Raw genomic sequence first — 20,374 nt, 5'->3', positions numbered from 1 at the left:
GTTTTGTTCAACACTCACCTGTCCTTGATATTCAATATGTATTTCAGCAACGACCAGTGACGCAGCTTCAAGCCTGTGACAACCCTAGTTTAAAGTGCTATACAAAGGACACCGATTTTGATTTCAGTATGAATCGGGTTGCGGGCTAGGGTAAGTGGCAGATACTTCAACTTTTGTCCAGTATTGATCGAGTGCCTTCTTTCTTGAAGAGGCACAATGGGCATCTTCACCCGCAGGGGGGGGGGGATCGCGCCCGTACGCGCTATCACGGGGTGAATCACACCCCATATTGAGTAGCTCCTGACTGACGTTATCAGCCGTTCCTTGTCCCACACTGTCTCGTTCCCTGGTGCGTTTTTTGTTAATTAAATTGCCCCACTCGGGAGGGGGGCCTTTACTGCAGCCATAAAGTAAGAAATTTGGGGCTGTACTCGTTAGGCAATTTTTTTCTCTTTTCACTCTATCCGAAAGTTCGAGTTTTTCAAAAGTTCCGGCAATCTGGATCATCTGGCAATGCATCAAATTTTGATCAAGCGTAACAGTATAATTCTATGTCTGCAATCGATTCAAAATCAAAGTGTAGTTGTAAATTGATTTATTTTATCAACAATTGAATTATACAAATATTTCGTAATGTCATTGTTAAAAAAAGCACTTCGGCGAAAGAAAAATGTAAAAAAAGAAATGATCAAATCGTATGTGTAAAAAAAGGGAGGCACTAATGTCTGTGCGAGTTGCAAAATGCGTGGTTCTTCTCTGCAACGGCTTTGCTGAATGAACGGAGAATTTTTTTCGTCCTCAGTCGACGTACCCAGGGGATTTCGGGTGGTTGTAAATCCTTCAGCACTTTTGGCTTACCAAGAGTGACGTTAAAGTGTCTCTGCAGAATTGAAGACGCCGAATACGGATGAAGCTAAACACAGAAAATGTGGTTGGCATGTGTGGGCGACACGTGTGATGCGCATATTTATCATAACTAGAATTTAATGCGCGCTGATTGAAATAGGATAAGGAAGACAGCGGTGGAACTTTACGAATTTTGACTTACACAGTAATCCTGTGGTCCTGGACCCGTTTCCGTAACCGCCTTCCTGAATCTTCGCCCGTGGGCAATCGAACCACCCTTCACATTCTTGGATATATCTCCCCTCATGTTGGTCAAACCCGGACCTATTACTCGATACATACGGTTAAAATTTGCTCGATATCTCGATACGAGATCGTAAAAGCTACGTCAGTCAAAGGGAATCACCCTCCATCGCGTGAGTATAGATGTTAGATTCCATACAATATTTGATTATTATCAACCACACTTTTTTCATATTCGTCATATAACAGTATTCGCATGAAATTTATGCTGAAAGTGTTATAAATTTCAACCTCTTACTCCTTCTTCCGCAAAGAAAAAAGGAAAATAAGGCAAGTTATTATAATATCCCAAAAATGAAACGTTGGGTTCTCACTAAAAATGAAAAATTCGCATCTGAACGAGTCCAGAAGTTGTGCTGGCTTATTAAGAACAGCCAGATTCACCATCTATTTTTTTTCCTAATATGCGTAGATAAGTTTCTTACCAGGGACGTTTATGTCCATCCAGTTCGGTACATCCGGCATACGAGTTTGCTTCGAATTAAATGGCGCATCATCAGGACATTTCAGAAATTCGCAAGGCTTGTGACACGCATTGTACGCCGTTGCTACATCGTAAGCATTTGGTGCCACTGACTCCTGTTCATTAAAAAGATATTTAAGATATTTAACAATTCTAATTAGTACCCAAATTAAAATTATTCCTTGCAATACTATTGTAATCATGAGTATTTCAATTTTTTTTTTTTTTTTAATTTCTGCAAATAACAACCTGGAAACAGTCGATTGACTTAACACGACAGCATCTCCACGTCTTGGGCAATATACTAAATAGTCAAAGCTTGAAGATAAATATTTTTAAATGTAATCATATACTTCTGAAAAAAATGAATGTTCGGCTGAAGGAACAAGTGAACAAAGAATCTTGGAATTTTGGAACATTATTACTTGTCTCATAATCTTGAATTATATGAACGTTTTCTTTCCATTTTCAAGCTGGGAAATGAACGACGATCGTCTAGTAAAGAGTGAAAATGTGAAAGAGGCTAAGTGCCAATTGCTGGAAATATGAATATCCCCTTTCACAGATCAATTATATCAGCGATGTGACATATGAGGTAACACTTTCATAGGATAACCTAATTTTTATTTTTAAAAATTGGCACTTAGCAACTCTCTTCTCCATTAAATATTTCGGAGCGGCGCAAATATCGGCCAGCAAGTTTTTAAATATATTCTCGTGAACAAAAAATGTTTCAACCAACAAAATATTCGCGCTCACGCAAGAATCGCAGGCAATTAAGGCAAACCTATGTAATTATTATTTCAAATAATTGGCACTTAGCAATTCTCTTTTCCATTAAATATTTTAGAGCTGTGCAAATGTCAGCCAAGTTTTTAGATATACTCTCGTGAGGGAAAAATGTTTCAACCAACGAAATATTCGCGCTCACGCAAGAATCGCAGACAATTAATGCGAACCGACGAAAAGTGGGCACGATTGTTCACCGCCTTCCATTTGGCGGTTAATCGAACGCGGACAACCGCGACGCTCATAACTCAAAGTCCCGGAAATGACATTCTGTGCGTTTTCGGTTCAGCATGTGTGGGTATATATACTGTTCTACGCGCTAAGGTCATTTCCATATTCTAGTGTGAGTTTCACGTCAATATAGGTACGCGTGCAGAGAAATCACTTCCAGTTCACCGATCCGGAAATTCGAGCCAATTCTCTGTGTCGATGTCTCCCTTGCTACTCGTCTATCTCTCTCTCTCTCTCTCTCTCTCTCTCTCTCTCTTTCACTACCCTATATTCCATTCGCTCCACCTCTGTTTTTCTCTGCCTCCCTACATTCGCACGTGATTCGCACGATTCCTGCAGCCGATGGGCGAGATATTTCTCTCTGCATTGCGTATAGCAACCAGTATACTGCAGGTGAGTACCTACAAATAGTCGATCAAATATACGAGTTCAAAAATATTTTTTAAACATCTCAAAGATTTTTTTCTCTCCTAGACCCAAGATCCAACTGTGAAATCTTTACTTTTTAACAACATCGATGATCTGGTATTATTTAGAAAATATGAGTGCTGAGTACCTGAAAACACTACAGCATGGCTATAAAAATCGAAAGGAAGAAATAAAAAACATAAAAATTGGCATTGGAATAAATCGTTCAAAATTCTGACAAACCCAGATGTCACCGTTAGAAAAAGTGCAGAGGAAGCTTTTCCTTGTTTAAGATGTATCAGGTGGACGTGTATATATGTATCGATGTTCGAATACCGCGCCCTGATCCAGACAGCGAAGAAATGCGACACCGTTAATTTAACAAGACACAATTATAGTGGAATAGCCGGTTTATCGATTAGCGCTTATCGGCAGGTTTAGTTGGAACATTTATATGGGCAGGCTAGCCCAGCGATAGCCCATGGACACCGTCCGGACGATCGAATGGAGGGAAAGCCGGTGCGGCGCCCTCTCAATTAACGGCGAAATTGCATCCCGGTATCGGCTACCTCAGATAGATGCATCGCCTGACTTATTACCACTAGACTGACCCTAATTAGTCGAATATTGATGGTCTCCCTCCATGTTACGGTTATAATTATTAATCCTTAGTGAAACTCGAAGATTCGCGGAATTGTGTTGCGATTGCAAGAATTACGCACACGCTCTATACGAAACTAACTCCGGATATGAAAACCAGTCAATCCAACCATAAGACCAATTGCAAGGGACCAAGGAACTTGGTTCCACATTACTATTCAATCAGCCCATAATACAAGGTTTGTAATTGCGAAACATGGTAACATTTTTTCAATTTTTGAAAGTGGCATCTAAGAATCTAAACATAACGCATGATGTTCGGAATTGACGAAGGAGATTAACGTGAATTCAACTTTTTTGTCTTTGAAATAGTGAAGTTGGCTATACTTGGTTTTAATTTGCAAGCCATTCAAGAATATGTCAAAGAATCGACATAAGTACAAAATTTAAAATCAACTTGCAAAAACGTGTAATGCCAATACAAGCATTTCAGGATAGTGAAAATCAAGAATTTCTTCATCCCAAGAAGTTGTAAAATTTTTATAAAATCACACTTCAAGTAAATTGTCGCAATATTGCCAAAACATTGTAAATCGTCTTTGACCAATTAAAGCTGCAAAATTATTTTCAAGGGCATAACTCCGGAAATATCCCAAACTAACTGATTCCAAGCTACAACCCTTTACCGTGTAGCCGCAGAATTATTTCCGACAACATCAATTCATGTACGTGCTAAGACATATTATAAAATTCGCAAAGCATGCAGTTCTACCTCCATACCCAGCAATTAAATTGTAATTATACGTAAGTTATAAAGAGGTTTCAGCTGGTACACGTTAAGCACCCTCGCTCAGTTGGACTGTCCAAAACTTCGGTTAACTACACTCTCTTTGACTCGTGTAATTAGGGGCGCCTCGAGAGCTACTCGTGACATAGTAATTATGCACCTGTTTTTCATTTGCGCTTCCGTTTCAAAGACTACCAGACACCTGGCTTGGCTCCACGAGAACTTCTTTCCATTTTCTCGCAAGTTCTGATAAGCTACCGAGAGTCGATAACCTCGGTCTCCTCCACAAATTTATCACTCAACGCTTACTTACTGGCGATACACACTCCGTGGGAAACCAATCCCAGCATGGTAAGTTATTCAAAGTAATTTAATATGTACTAGACTCCACCTGTTTTACTGACTTTTTGTATACACTTGAACCGTTTCGTGGTTGACTTGAATACCGAGTGATGTACCGACTTTCGAGGTACTTTTCTGTCCATATCCGTTGGGTACTTGTCCGGTCCGGGACCATCCGAACCGACGAGAGCTGAGGTCCTGCTAACCGACGAGTTAAAACCCACCTTGACGTAGTTTCTCCGGCACTTTTTGCACGCTTCATAAGCCAGACCATCGTTTGGTGAAAAATATTCTCCTGGCCCTGATAAACATGAATGAAAATTTATTTCAAGAGCTAGAGAATCGCTAAAGAAACACGACTTTTACCTGGCGATAATGTGCCGTCAGCTGACTTGAAACGCGATGCCAGGGATCCAAATGGCGCGGATATTATCGAACCAGGACAGCATTTTCTTTTCATTGGATTGTACGAACCAGGGGCTGGATTCTCGTCGGTAACGTTCACGAACCTCTGCAAATGCAACGATGAGTAATTCAAGAAATTGTTTTAGATGTACGACCAGAGGATACGTGATACCAGAAGAATGACAATTGGTGATTATTCCAAGAGTGGTAGTGATTTATTGCGACAAGACTCCACCATGAACATATTCTCTTTCGCAAAACACCTCCGATTTTTAAAAACCAACCCGTTTAACGGGAAAATTTATGTTTCAGCAACTTGACTTAGGCAAACCTTGGCGCCTTGTCCAAACGGAGGTGGCTTAAAAATGTACTCTTGGCACTCGCAGGAGATTTCTTGAGTATCGAACGGGCTTTTCGGGACGGCGTATGCATTGGGTGCTGGGTAGCCCTACGGTTCAAGATGGATGAAGGTGAGTCGGTAAGTTGCCAATCTAAGGATATTCGATGTCTGATGACCTGGAAATCGATCACAGAATGATGAGATAACAATTCTAAACCAGAAGTGAAACCAATCTTTGACCTCGCGCAAGTTTTTCGTGAACACAGCTTCGATGTATCGCGTTTGTTTGCAAGTCTTCCTCCTCGACTCCCTCAGCTTTTCCGCCAGTAGTTTTCCAGGGTTTTCAGGCTTCTGCAAATCGTATGTTCCAGGTCCCGCACCACAAGAGAGTCTGGAGTTATCATCCCTACCGGTCATACGGCTCCAAAAGTTTCCCTTGTATGTCCGGGTGGTGAAATTAGGTTCCTAAATCAAACAGTATTTTACTCAAGATTCATTCATGATTAATACGACATACTGTCGACCATGAATCTCAGTCGCGTACCTCTCTGGGAATGTCGTAAAAGAGCGAAGGCTCGTTTTCATCCGGTAAATTTTTCACCAAACAACCAAAGCTGTTTACATCGTATCCGTTCGCGTCTCGATGCGTTGGTACAGACACTGCGCTTGCCATGATTGATCGTGGTGGTGGTCCCAAGTACAGCTTAAACCAGCGAAAGAACACTGAAAAACTAGTACAGGCTCCGTTTTTACCGTCCCAAGATAACTGAAATTGGTATTCACCGCTCCAGGAGCACCCCGCCATGTTCCTGGATGAGTCCGCTGCTTGGGAGGCGATCGTTTGAACACATCATCCGGCAGTCTATAGTTGCCAGGCCCAGGGCCATCCTGGGCTTGATCCTTCGACCGACTGTCGGTAAAGTCGATACTACAACCACCCTAAAGTAAGCATGGCAAATACTTTTTGTTGTCATCCCAAGTAAATTTTACAAGTAAATTTCGTTTCATGTGCCGAAGATTCGAATTGATAAACTGTTCTGTGTCCAAGCAGGATTAGATTGTATCAAATAAACGAGATATTGCGATATTATCGGATGATTTAATTGCGACGGGAATAATCTGAAAGTTAATGACGATGCACACTGAGATAAATATGTCATCAAATCGGACAAACCGTCAACCATCTCCTGACCTATCGAATATTCATTTTACAAGAATAAATACAAGGTAGAGCAATTTAGAAATACATGCTGAAATCGACCTCAGATTATTTGCTCTAGCTGAATCTACGTGAATCAGTATCACAAATATCTTGTTTGTAACGGAGCAGGTACTGATTTATTAGAATCAATGAATATTTTTCTCTCGACGCAAGATTCAGGAGAATTTAGAATTTGATCAACGTACTGGTACATGCTTCTGAAATTCTTTTACGTTATAAGCTCCTGGCCCAGGGAAGCAAATTGCGTCTTTGGTCACAGATAACGTATTTCTCGTTGCACTTGACAGAAACGCATAGATGCCTTCTGTGAAGAATCAGGTGACCTGTTCTGAAAACTTTTTATAGATTGCATGGATTGATCATTTCTACGACTAAACAAAAGCCTTGAAATCGAAACTACGGATGATTTTTGGATCCAACAACCACAGAAACACAGACTCTGGTTTCAATGTTCGGATCAAATTTCGTAATTTGCGCGTACCTGGGTCTCTCGATTTTTTGAAAAGCTCAAGAGGCTCATAAGTTCCTGGTCCAACAACGGGGGACGTTTGTCCTACAGAACTCAGGAATCTTGCACTTCTGTTGAAAGCCATTTCAGTAAAATTTAAACTGCAGAGTCGAACCTAGTCACATAACCTACAATCTCAAATTGTTATTTTAAAAATCAGCGCAATAATTGAAGTCTGCGCTGAAGTCGTGTAACGAAGTAGCGCTGGATTTCACTGAAACGTTTGACTCGGCGAGTCAATTGATCACTGAAAAAATATGTGATGATTTTTATCCAGAACATGTCAGACATTCGTAAAATATGTTAAATAGTATCTTACAATTCTTACTCTTTTTGGGAGTTGAAATCTCTTAAAACTTTTGCTTGTGATAAAGCTTATGATTGTGCTTGTAGGTTGGCTCGATAAAGTGCGAATAATTGATGAAAACACTGAACATACAACAAAATCTCACTTGCTTTAACGCGTTATTGGACGAATATTCCCAACCAAAATTGAATCTCGGTGAGAATATTGAACACAATCCCCGAAAATTCCAAAAAAATGCATAATCATTCAGAAAAATCAATGAATTCATTTTATGTGAAATAAAAAAAATTACACTAGAGATTTTTTAAACAAATTTTTGTTTAAACAATTAACTAACAACTTTTTGGCCATGTTATTATTCAAATCGAATTATCTTATCAACTGGGTTATGATTGATTTTTTTCAGATTGTTATCTCATCGCAAAGTGTTCAATATTCTCACCGCGGCTCACTTTTGGTTGGGAATATCCGTCCAATAAGATCTTAAGGTTGCAATACGCTACTAACACTTGAGTCGGATGTTGTTCGTATCTTTACATCAATTTTCGAACTTTTTTTGAGCAAATCCGCAAACACAACTGCCAATACTATTATTTCTCAAAGTTTGAACCGATTTCATTTTACTAAAGATAAATGAAGTGTAAAATACGAATTGAGCACTCCGATCCCCCCTTCACGAAACTTTGCGTTTCCGGCAATCATTTTTTTCTGATATACATTACACATTATTCTAAGTACTAAACATCATTTATTAAAGCTATCGATGCAAATCGGGCAATACTCTATTGTTGTTCTGCACATTTAAACGTCCCGAGAAATATCGAGACGGATCACCGTGTGTTAGTTAACTTGCACCGAACTTCAATCAAGAATTATCAACTCATACTCCACCTGAAATTCCAGTCTATTGAAAGTGGGGCTTTATTAATTCACCAGTCATCTGAGTTTGTAATACTGTGAATTGTTTAGTTTGAATATTAAAGCTGAAGATGAAACGATGAGCTTCGCGAAGAGCTTCACGTACAATTTTGTAACATATTCACTTCTCCTCATTGATTATTCCAAACAAAGACTGCGTTTAACTACGTTCAAAGCCTCGCGACCGTATCATAACATTCTGCAATAATAAATTCAGTTTGAAGTCTCAAGCAAGTGCTGACAACGTGGATTAGCCCGCGATCGATTATATTCTTCTCACTTACAATTAGCACTCGATGATTTAATGCATCTTATTGTAACAATACGTCTGTAGCGTCACGGCGATGTATAAATTGTCCCAATATTCTACACGTGTACAAACCCGAAAGTGAACTTCTAACTGATTCTACGCGTGAACAACCATGAAATAGCGAATCATCGCATCAATCACATGCGTGATTAATATCCGTTATTGACTGCAGATGCAAAGGATATCCATTAGAAATTAATCTATCTGTTGGAAATAAATTTATTCTCCGATAGTATATTCCAGTGGTTATCTGTAACATATTTTGCAGTGCAGACAGTTGTACGTGATATCCTTCAATTACAATATATTACGTTAAAACGCATGAGATATTCGATAGAACGTCCGTGTCTTACAATTAGCTAACGCCTTGCATGGCGTATCCTTTTTGGCCCCTTGCTTATATCAACGGTTTATTACGGTCTCGCAGACTAGCTCCAACATGCAATCTCATGCTGCAATTTGAAGAGCCCAAGAGTATAACCATACCACAAAATTCGTCTACACGTATTGTAAGTCGACTTATCGCTGTATAACAAAGAAAGTAGATACCGAACATTTGACATGTATTATACGTCACATTGATTATCCAGAATTCTGGCAGATCAATTCCCCATCTTTAAATACATCATTCATGTCGGTAGATAAAAGTCTGAATAACCTTCTTCACAATTTGACAAATTATCATTCAGACAGCAGAAAAACGAAGACACCGTTAAGTTCATATCAAGAAACCGAATATTATACAGATTGGGCTAAGTTAACTTAGAACGAGGATGATCTATGTGGGCTTGACAGTCTACGAGATAAGCTTTCTGTACAATAATCCTTACTCCTAATCTCCTCGCCACCGATGAGGCGATGCTTAGTAGGAATTTTACGACTAGCTAACTATATCCAAAAAACCATACAATAATATTTTGGCCCTTTACATTGTTGGATAATGGAATCACGACACGATAATCGAATTTTTAGTTAGACGAATGATCCCTTTTATAAAAAAGTCATGAATCCTCAAAACTTGAGGTCAGAGTGTAATTGTTGAAGCACTTTAAAAGCCACAGTGATTGACTCGTGCCGTGATCGTGAGATAAAGTACCAATGTCGTTTTTGAAGCATTGTAAAAACGTGATCGTTGGTTGTATTGGCAGAGCTGTCAGTCGTTCTGTCAGTATTCGGTGTAATCTGTTGGTAGAATATCTTTCAGCTGTCCAACGAAGCTGCACCTCTAAGAATGCACATTTCAACTTTGAACTGTGAAAATACTAAATTGAATATTGTTTGAGCTGCAAAACGAAACTGGATCTCTAATACCGTGAAGGTGAGTTAATCAACGTCAGATAAATTCCAGGCGAACATATGGTTTGCCTTCATTTACGATAATTAATTCACGTCCGTTTTATTGGTATTCTATTATTAATTTAGTGAAGAGATAGTGCACGAAGATAACGGCTAATCCACTAAAATTTGACGAAGTAATCTCGTAATCACTCACAACTCTGCTGATTCGACGGTTAAATCTATCACAGTATTTGAAACCGCAGTCGCTGTCTTCGGTGCAGTGTGGTTGTATTGCGTGACGTAATGGTAGGGTGAAAAATAAAAGTTACCTCATTTTTTAAATCATTTCAACAAAAAAAACATTAACGAATGGTTTCTATATGTCCATGATAAATAGCTTTCGTCCCTTTAATGTTCAATATAGTTTGGATAAAGATATCATGAGAATGGGAGGTTGTAAATTTGCAAAATCGCCGATACCGTTACGTTGTGAAATACGAATTATTATATATTGCAAATTATGTTGAAGAATTTATTACGTAAACATAAAGATCATCGAGTATTTATAAATGAGAACAAAAATGCAAAACTCGAAAAACATGCTGAAATGAAATTTGATAACAAGGAAAATCGAAAGCAATTGGTATTAAAAAGAAAGATAGAAAGGGGACAACAAATTATTTTGTCGAAAATATTTCTTTCAAGTATGTGTCAATTAACATTTTTGAACGTCGAAAAGTTCAACGTACAACGTACTCTCGAAGCAGCAATATAAAAGTTAAGAAAATTCAAAAAAGGTAGGACTATGTCACGAATGAAAAAATTAAACATAGTTCAAAATCAATTTGCTTCGTAACGAAAGTTCATTTTTATTCGTTATAATCGTCTCATTAATAATCCGAATAAAATTGACAAAAAATTGGAAACTGAAACACGAAAATTAGAATCTTGATACCTTCAAAGTATCGTACATAGACAGGATAAGCATATCTGTTATTACCCACCCATTAAAGTGAGATGGAAAAGCACTTAATAAAATTAAATCCGGGACAACATTAGGCGGTGTAAAAATTAGTCTATATATGTATACACACAGAGTCAATGTTACTCTACCGATTATCGAGTCTAATTTTTATCGCCCGTGACAAAGACCTTATCACTATCGATGCTTAGATACGGAGATGGCTGTTTGTGGTCAGCTCTCAGTGTATCAGTCTAATCGTTACACTTCGACAAAGCAAACCGACGACGACGGTTTTCTTACAATACTATAGTGACAGTTTTACGTCAAAGAAGCGCGATGAGTATCCTTCATCGGATATCCGTCATTGCGATATGTGCCAGTTTCATCTGCGCGGCTAATGGACAGGCCAGTAAGCAAAATATGTCTTGTGCAATTTTGTTAATCGTAGTCAACTATACTTCGTGTAATCAGTCTTACAGTGGGGAGGAATTTTTATAAGAATGCTATTATTATCAGTTCTATCAAATTACGGTGCATTTTGTTGCATCCCTGTCTGAAACTCTTGGTGGAGTATAACGTGAGGATATAAAAGGATGCAACCAAGCAACTAACAATAAGTAGAACGAGACAGTTCTTCATCTACTTGTTCCTTACTAGTTATATCCGTAGCCTACAATATTTTGTGATGTAAATATGTATATCGAGGGATCACGTCAACGGATTAGACCTTCGGACTGTCAATCCTGATGACAAAGCAAGCTACAGTGTTGGATAAAATATTACACCTATTAATGAACGTGTATACCGATTATACGGATTATCCAAACTTACTCGCAACGAACTCTACTTCGTAAATCGGAAAAAATACAACTCGACATCATATTTTAAATCACGAGTTTATTTTCAGCAGTTTCAGAATACAGTTGCTTATCAAGTTAACAAATGATTAGATAAGATTTAATAAACTCATAACGGAAGTATGAGTAAAATTTAGATTCATTGTTATCGTCTACAATTTTTTTCTCACGCACCTGAGTCAGTACCCTCTGATGCCAGCAAATTCTGAAAATCGAAATTCATGTGGGTTACTATATGTAACACCCTAAATACTTCCTATAATTACCACAGTTTCACTTATCTCATACGGAACAAATTTGAATCACAGTCGTAGATTAAATCAAAGTTGGAATTTTAAAAGTTCTTCATGCGAGAGAGTTAGATATTTTCATCGATTAATAAATATAAGGAATTCAAATGTGAGACATATAAGTTTTGTGAAATTTAAATCGAAATAAAGCCTTTTAGGGTATACTTTTATTTTTGTTAATCCGTTTAAATGGATATGCATGCTTGAAAATTGCTGATACGACGATTCGTCGATAATTTATCCCTACGCATTTCGACCAGATGAAGTCACACTTAATTATAAACTAACGCGTCATGTGCTCACGAAAGCACACTTGAAAAATAATTCAGTCTGTTTTCGTTATTTGATTTAAATCTTTCAGACTCATAAAAGTTATTGAGACGATCACCCGATACTATTTCAGCTTGTGCGCTGTCATATGAAAATGGAACGGAACTGTCGGATACGTATTGGAGTTTTGGATTCGTTCTGGACACTATAGATGACACGTCTGAATCAGGAACGGTTCTGCTTAATATGACGGCTTCTTCGATTACAAGTATTAGCACTATTGTGGCTGATAGTGACAGTGGGTACTTCTACATGCAGCCGGTTCTGGAAGACGGACAATTCATCGTAACCCTGACCGACTACTTTTCACAATACGAAGAGCTCGAGGTAGCAGTCAATCCTCAAATTTGAGAACAACATAGCATTACAATATAATTCATATCCGTCCGTCTTGCCAATCTTTTTTATTTATTCTCAATGTTTTAGTCCACAACGACGATGCTCGTCACTATAACATTCGTATGTTCAGTCAACACCCGATCACTAGTAAGTCTGATGATGCGGTATCCGATTTTCTATCAACGGCACACTTTGAAACTCGTTAACAAATCTCTTCTCGAATTGCCGTCAGGAAATCTATCAACCGATAACGGACACAAACAACAACTATCCCGAGTTCCAGGATGCTCCTTATACTTACGAGCTTCCAATGCCTTTCCCATCAGGATTCTCTGTACAACTATTCGGCACAATTTCTGCTAAGGACATCGATCTCACGAATACGAATATCAGTTTCACTTTAAACTCTTCTGATCCCAATGCTAATGGGTTTTCTGCATCGTGGTTATCTCAAGATACATCAGATACCAAACTACATTATGCTCAGCTATTGACTACGGCTCTTCTAAATATCGAAGAAGATGTAACGTTCAAGATTTACGCAACGGTAATCCACTAAAAAAATCTAGCATTCATTAGCCCTTTGTTATGTTACGCAAGAATGAGAAACATTGCAGCGGTCGAAATTTCCCAGGCCAAGGAATGCACGCTGCTCCTCGATTCCGTTTAGTATCAGATGGAAAAGACTTATACTTGTTAATATTTTAATTTGGATTGTTCACATGTGGCGCACTCAAACAGCTCGACGTGTTTTACATGAATTCGATTCATTGCAGGATACCGGTACACCTGCTTTGACTTCTGAAACGAACATTACTATCAGCGTGGATGAAGAAAACAGTACTCCCTCTAGTCCAATATTCACGTATCCGATTTACATCTCGGATCTCTCCGGTCTCACTTTCGAAGAGGTACTGGAAACACCGGATTGTTCATTCATGTTCTCGTTCACTATTGCACTCACGCTATTACATTCACATTCAAAATATTATTTTGATCAAAGACTCTGAGGTTTTTTCTCAACCGTTGATCAATTGAATCGCATTATTTGTTCACGTGTACTTCCAATCGTTACTTATCTTAAAATTTTCAGGCAAATGGCACAACGGTGGTCTTCAATCAAGGCGACATCACCTTGAGTCAAGGAGCCAGTAATACAACGTCGTTCACAATCGTTGACAATATAGGGAGTAAGTTGAATCAAAAAAAAATTAACCATGTAGATTATGGATAAGTTATCTTCCAAATGAAGAAAGAAAGTCTCCGACCTTATCGAATCTGGATCATAAACACATCGGGATCCAGCACTCAATGTGGATTCGTCATACTCATTACTCTGAAATATGCTATGCGCATTGCGGGACCGATAATTTGATTAACGCCATGAATAAATTAACATCAACGTCACCAGTTGAAGATAGCAATCTGATAAAGCTAATACAGCGTACAATCGCAGGTTACGAAGACAATTTCCTGATCACCGTTAGTGAAGACTACACCACCATTAGCATAACTCTGCAGAATGTGACTGATGAATTTCTTGCTGAATACTACGTCATCCTAACTCTAACTGTGAGTATAGAGTAACGTTATTCCGTAAGTTGAAAAGTCTCACTTATTTGAAATTTAAAACATATATATTTCCAGGCAGCAAGAACTGGCGCCACAGATACAGGAATAACCATTTTGCACATTGCTTTACCCGGAATTGTTTCTACGGAATGCAGTTCAACTACAACAGGAGAAAGTACGACCATTATCACTTCAACGGTGGGATCCACAGCAACTATTTCAGCAGTGACAAGTGAAACAGAATGTAAGAATTCCAATTACTCACAGACGAATTTTATTGTCATTTAAAAATATCCGAGTCTCATACCTATATGATGATAGTACTACCGATTTTTTGAGAACATAATGAACGATGAGGTTACGCAGTAAATTCCTACTTTATTCAGCAACGACAGCAACTACCACAATCACTGAATGCCCGACGATCACCACGGACGAATGTGTCTGCGATTCTTCCACGACAGTTACGTCTGCATACGAAAACACCTATACGATGACTACTGACGGAAGTGAAAATTCAACAACGACCAGTACCGGTGATGGCGTAACTGATACTACAGAAAGTGTTGCAACGGCCGCGACTACAGGTAATGAAAGAACATACTGAACATCGTTACGTTAACATCGGGATGGTATCATTCCATTTGCGGTTTTCAGTCGAAACGACCGAATGCCCGGTTGTAACTGTTACTCAAGAATGTGACTGCACTGAATCAACGGTGACTACATCCTACTCGGCTACAACTAACACAGAAGCAACTGATAGCTTAACCACAACCCTATCACCGGAAAATGAAACCACAACTTTGTCTACCGAAGATGGTACTACGGTTACGACAACCGCGACTGTTACTCCTGGCTTGAGTTTCTCGAGTAGTACCTACAGATTTGACAAGGACTCTACCTTCACTGGGGTTCTTATGACGCAAACAGCAGTGGCCACTAATGCTGAAGGAACCATTATGTATTCTGTGTCTATTAACGATGGTAACGTCTTCTCAACTTTGCAGACCACTTCCAAACAACTTTTGCAATCACACTCGTGAATCATTAACAGAACTTTTATATTCCAGACGATCTTTCCTCCAGGGTCATTATAGACAGCGACACTGCTGCATTAGAAGTTACAGCGGCAATCAGCCCGGGAGTTTACACATTCCAAATTTTAGCGACTATCGATGATTTGAGCCTAAGTACATCGGCAACCGTAATTCTTGTAATCAGCACGCTAACCGAGTGCAGTGGTGACATCGTATTTGGTTATGCTCTCCAGATTATCGAACTTGAAGAAGAGTCAGCCCATGAAAATATACTCCCACTCGATGATAATGGGTGCAACTATACTATTTATTCACAAACACCTAGCCAAGGTATTACTTCAATCATATCATTTTTATTACGATTCATTCTATGCCGTGAACTTTCACTCGGTTATATATTTTATCATTACTAATGAATCTTGCATTAAAAAAAAACGATGTTGACCTCTATTAACCTGGGCATACCTTTTGGCATTTCCTACCAAATACTCTGACAATCTCCCGTTCCAGACTTATTTACTATTACCGGCAACTACCTCAACACGGTCGCCATTGACAGAGAGGCTTCATACTTCAGTAACATGACAGTGGCTCAAGTTCGTGTGATCATCGATGCGAGCTGTCCGAACGATACAGACGCTACGAACAACACGACGACTACCAGATCAAAACGAGACACGGAATATGAAGTCTTAACCGAGAACATCGCATATGAGCGCACCAGAACTATTTTGGTTGTCATTATCACAGACATAAACGACAATGCTCCTGTTTGGAATTCAAACACACCAACCTACATAGGGTTCCCTGGATACGAGCTGGCGCAACTTATTCTCGTTCCCTACGTCTATCAACTTGGGGTAAGTCTGAGTGGTCAACGTTTTCTTGACATTACCCCGTCTAGCTTTCAATGGTCTAATTTTTTCATTGTACACGCATTCCAAGATATTAAGAGAAGGTAGGATGTTAGTATGGCTTCTGAATAGTTACTTATTTAATAAGAATTCTACTGCAGAAAGGATCACACTTCTTCCCATCGGTGAAGCTAACTGGCCATAACACCTTTTGACATCCAGTTGAACTTGATCACTTTTCAAGCACACTGACAATAATATTGAGAAAACAGATGTGTAATCGAAAATCAGCATTTGACTGTCATTCACAAACAATCTTTAATAATTATTCTTTTAATGAGAAATTTCTTAATTATTCTATAATATCCGTATTTCAGGCAACTGACGCCGACATTGATGATAATGCAATGGTTACGTACACTCTAGGAAGTGGTTCCGACGATGTATTCTACATCCACAACACGGATGGAACACTCTACATACAGCAGGGAGTCTACACCGAAGACGGTTACCAATTCACGGTCACCGCGACCGACGGCACCTTCGAAACATCAACAGATCTGACAGTTAGAACACTCGCGAGTAGCAATGTAGCTGTTCTATTCATCAGCGGTGGCCTTTTAGAAGATGTTGATTACATCGTAGAGGAGCTGAGCACGAGTACAGGATATTGGGTTCAAGCGCTCACTTCGGCTGTAATATCCGAAAGCGATGCTGCAAATTTCACCTCCTTAAAGTCACTCTCCAGCTGGACAAAAAGAGCAACCGATACCAATACCCTTCTTCGACTTGTCCTCTACGGACTGAATATCACCGAGCCTGTGGCCAGCGAAATTCTAGTCTCGTATGCATCGCGATCGTATTTGACTATATGCCGATTGCATAACGTTGTTCACATACTTAGACATTTCTTCTACTTTTACAGAACCGTCGAAAGTACTAACTTCACTTGGGGAATCAGCGACTTGGTGACATTGGAATCCATTCTAGCTGACAGTTCGGAATCCGGCATGTTGGCAGAATTCGATACTCGCGGTTATTGGGCGGCGATCATTGTACTATCAGTGCTTTTGTTATTACTCATAATTACCGCTGGTGTTGTATACTTCTTGTTCTGCAGGTATGTTTTGAATTTACAACCACAGCTAAAAACATCAGCTAACTTCGAACCGAACCTGCTCTTACTCATTGTGAATACATTCATCACATTTTTAGACCCAACAAATCCACGTCAGTGGAATCCGATGTCTCGTACGAGAACTTTGAGAATCGTCAATCAAACCAAAGTAACGGGTAAGTTACTGAGTATTGTTTTTCCTGCATTTTTCAAATGAATACGTGCAGTATGGCCTCAACGGTAGTTATGACTAGAAACAAAACCTTACAATTATACGTGTAATCCTAGAAAATTGAGCTTTGTAGTAAACCGTTGTTACTATTCTTGACTGATAATAATTGGTGAACAAAGTGATCCATCGTTATTTTGCAATTTATGTTTCTAAGTATTTTTAGAAAAGATGCATCGACTGTTGTATATTTTTAGAAAGTATGCGAAATTAGTTTTCACGTTATTTTGTGAGTGATTCTTTTACAATGAAAAAAAAAATATCTTAAACTCGTGTTCGTACAAGTAGTCAAGGCTAAGCGTGGGAATTATTACGCGCGCTCATATACATAATCACAGTAATTACTATCAATCAGTTATATAAGCAGATTGTACCTTACTGTGAAATCTAGAGTCTACATAAGCCGATACAGTAGTTAGTCCTAGATGAAGCTAGAAAACATTGCCTGTAATCTGATTACATATTGTTTCGTATTCTTGTAGAAGTTACTACGTGAAATCAGTAACCTTGAGCGAGTCACAGGATCATGTGTAAGCAAAACCCTAATATGTACATGTTTATTTTATGTTCCGCTTGTATTTGTTGGTTACAAAAGCTTACAATTCTTCAAGAATGTTCAAAAATCGTTCCAAGTATCAAACTGTTTTCTATTATTAATCAAAAATAGTTCTTGGAGTTGAAATATTTTTGGAACGGCCTTGCAGAGTTCAAAAGTAACTTGATTTTCTATTAAAATATTGATTTTGGCTCAAGCACGTTATTTCAGTTTAAAAAAAATCGCAGTCAACGCTTATATTTCAAGATATATTTCGCAAACACGGGAAGTAGATCCTTTTTTGTTGCTTCAAATAATTTGTTCATATCAAATGTTATACACAAGATCGTATATTTGAATTTGATTAAAATCTTACAATACGGAACAACTGTTCTTTTAATAACTATTCGTTTCAATTCCTGACGAAGATCGGAGTCTACAGACTCAACGAATGCTGAATGGGTTTTGAATCAAACGACAAAACCAGACAAATTATTCTTCGAAAATAACTGCTCATTCAGTACTCTGAAAGGAAGTAATGACGGCGATATTACATTTGTCACACGAAACGAGAGTAGACAAGAGTAAGTTGAAATACTATTGAAATGAAGTATGTCTCGCAAACGTCAAATGGTTTTCATCAATGTCTGTTCCACATCATTCATTTGCCTAAAAATGTTCTTCGTCCGTTTCGCTGTTTTTATAACAAGTGTCGCAGACAATCTCGGTGGCTGGGGGTAGCGTTTGTTTCTATCGTGGTATTATTCAGCCAAATAGAAATAAGGTTTCATACAAATCAACACAACTGATGATTACAGAAATTCTTATAATACTCTCATAATCTTCGTCCATAGTTTCACTCACCTCAATTTGCTTAGTTTTGTACATATGATTATTTTTTACAATTTGATCATTCTGAAACAACGGGAATAATTTACCTGTTTAGCTAAACTTTGCTTGGAATAGGACAAAACCAAAGATTTTATTCTGACACTTATATTAACTACTGCAAATTAATATTCAATTAACGGTATTAACTGATATGTTCAGTACAAGTCCATCCGCTGAATATACGAATTTTTTATACTCAAGGCAAATAAACTTGCAGTTTAGTCGGATGCACATATTTTAGTGCAATTTTCTATCAACAATAGAATAATATAGTTGGCTTTAAAAACTTGTTCAACATTACACAGCGAACATGCAATGTTTCCGCGATGTAAATCAACACAAACCTTCGATTCTTCGAAAATATTCAAGTAACCACAATCGTAATTCTAATTTACTAAATAAGGAACAACACAGTACAATCCTTGTTTTTCATATACTAACTGTTTCCATATTCTTTCTTTTATGTTATTTATCAAGAACCAATGACGTCTACGTTATATGTATCTGAAGTTTCGATCGAAAACTCAAATTATCACTGATACTGAGTTTCAGTAAGCAGTTCTGTATAGGTCGCTGAAACCTGGTAAGCATGAAATGATGTACTTAAAGCTGGTAACTGATTTGTTGATTATTGGAACTCGGTATTGGTGATTGTTGAAGATTTTGTTCAAGCATGAGCGATCGAAATTTCAGGTACATTTCGTTACGGCATTTTGAATTATTCCAGTTACTCATTTATTTTTTATACCTCACATTTCAGTACCTCACCTAATCTTACGAAAAGAAAATCAGTGGCATTCAGCAGCACCGTTGAAGAAATCGAAGTTGCCAGACTTTGATTGACTACCCCAAAGATATTATGCATAATCAAAATCATTTTGATGCGTTAAGTTAGTATATAAGAATAGATATGATAATTTTATTACCTAGTCTATACATTCGAATACTTGTAATATACTCATAATTAACGTTATAGTTATAGATACGCTATCAAAAACATAGTATTATGACTATTACTATATTCATTTCTTCCATTTCTATAAAGTTAATTAAGGATTTCATGCTTAATCGGGAAGTATCGACTGCACACACCAAAGTGTGAACATAATCTGAAATACGGCTTTATCGCGATGGGGAATCTGCCAGGTACTAATTATCACTCATAGCTCACTTCTGCATTAGCAGCTTAGCAACTGCCTCGAACGCAATAGAATCGGCAGTGTTCATAGAATGCAAGACGATTACATTACGACGCATTTAAATCAACTCTTCAATTCATTGTCAATGCAGTATGAGTGC

General features: G+C 38.3%; 2 protein-coding genes across 4 annotated transcripts; one reads left to right on the top strand and one right to left on the bottom strand.

Moving 5' to 3' along the window:
• Positions 1-710: 710 nt before the first annotated feature.
• LOC124215470 (sperm-tail PG-rich repeat-containing protein 2) lies at positions 711-6,209 on the bottom strand. Its single transcript, XM_046618901.2, has 8 exons — positions 6,059-6,209; positions 5,755-5,979; positions 5,506-5,622; positions 5,136-5,280; positions 4,832-5,070; positions 1,575-1,728; positions 1,049-1,170; positions 711-913 (listed from the first exon to the last, which is right to left on the bottom strand). Exons 1-8 carry the CDS (start codon positions 6,185-6,187, stop codon positions 719-721), a joined length of 1,326 nt encoding a protein of 441 aa, XP_046474857.1. The 5' UTR covers positions 6,188-6,209; the 3' UTR covers positions 711-718.
• Positions 6,210-11,289: 5,080 nt separating this feature from the next.
• Positions 11,290-20,088, top strand: LOC124211974 (serine-rich adhesin for platelets-like). Of its 3 annotated transcripts, XM_046611594.1 has the most exons (18): positions 11,290-11,430; positions 12,572-12,825; positions 12,925-12,984; positions 13,070-13,384; positions 13,614-13,748; positions 13,931-14,027; positions 14,294-14,409; positions 14,485-14,653; positions 14,796-14,996; positions 15,067-15,396; positions 15,483-15,779; positions 15,960-16,309; positions 16,681-17,147; positions 17,229-17,423; positions 17,519-17,596; positions 18,132-18,179; positions 18,613-18,768; positions 19,836-20,088. In XM_046611594.1, exons 1-18 carry the CDS (start codon positions 11,358-11,360, stop codon positions 19,912-19,914), a joined length of 3,420 nt encoding a protein of 1,139 aa, XP_046467550.1. In that variant the 5' UTR covers positions 11,290-11,357; the 3' UTR covers positions 19,915-20,088. The 3 variants fall into 3 exon arrangements, with proteins under 3 accessions (XP_046467550.1, XP_046467560.1, XP_046467569.1); XM_046611604.1 differs by lacking the exon at positions 18,613-18,768; XM_046611613.1 differs by lacking the exons at positions 18,132-18,179; positions 18,613-18,768.
• The last annotated feature ends 286 nt before the right edge of the window (positions 20,089-20,374 follow it).

Source organism: Neodiprion pinetum, chromosome 1 (genome assembly GCF_021155775.2).
Source record: "Neodiprion pinetum isolate iyNeoPine1 chromosome 1, iyNeoPine1.2, whole genome shotgun sequence".
In the NCBI taxonomy this organism is placed as follows: domain Eukaryota; kingdom Metazoa; phylum Arthropoda; class Insecta; order Hymenoptera; family Diprionidae; genus Neodiprion; species Neodiprion pinetum.
The sequence above is the reverse complement of the archived record's forward strand: the minus strand, read 5'-3'. Positions and strand labels throughout refer to the sequence as shown.

Coding starts and splice junctions, on each gene's coding strand:
- LOC124215470 (XM_046618901.2), bottom strand. CDS start 6,187: ATGGCAAGCGCAGTGTCTGTACCAACGCATCGAGACGCGAACGGATAC. Junction 5,980..6,058: donor TTTACGACATTCCCAGAGAG/GTACGCGACTGA, acceptor TGTTTGATTTAG/GAACCTAATTTCACCACCCG. Junction 5,281..5,505: donor CGTTTGGACAAGGCGCCAAG/GTTTGCCTAAGT, acceptor TTGCATTTGCAG/AGGTTCGTGAACGTTACCGA.
- LOC124211974 (XM_046611594.1), top strand. CDS start 11,358: ATGAGTATCCTTCATCGGATATCCGTCATTGCGATATGTGCCAGTTTC. Junction 11,431..12,571: donor CGCGGCTAATGGACAGGCCA/GTAAGCAAAATA, acceptor ATACTATTTCAG/CTTGTGCGCTGTCATATGAA. Junction 17,597..18,131: donor CAATCAAACCAAAGTAACGG/GTAAGTTACTGA, acceptor GTATTCTTGTAG/AAGTTACTACGTGAAATCAG.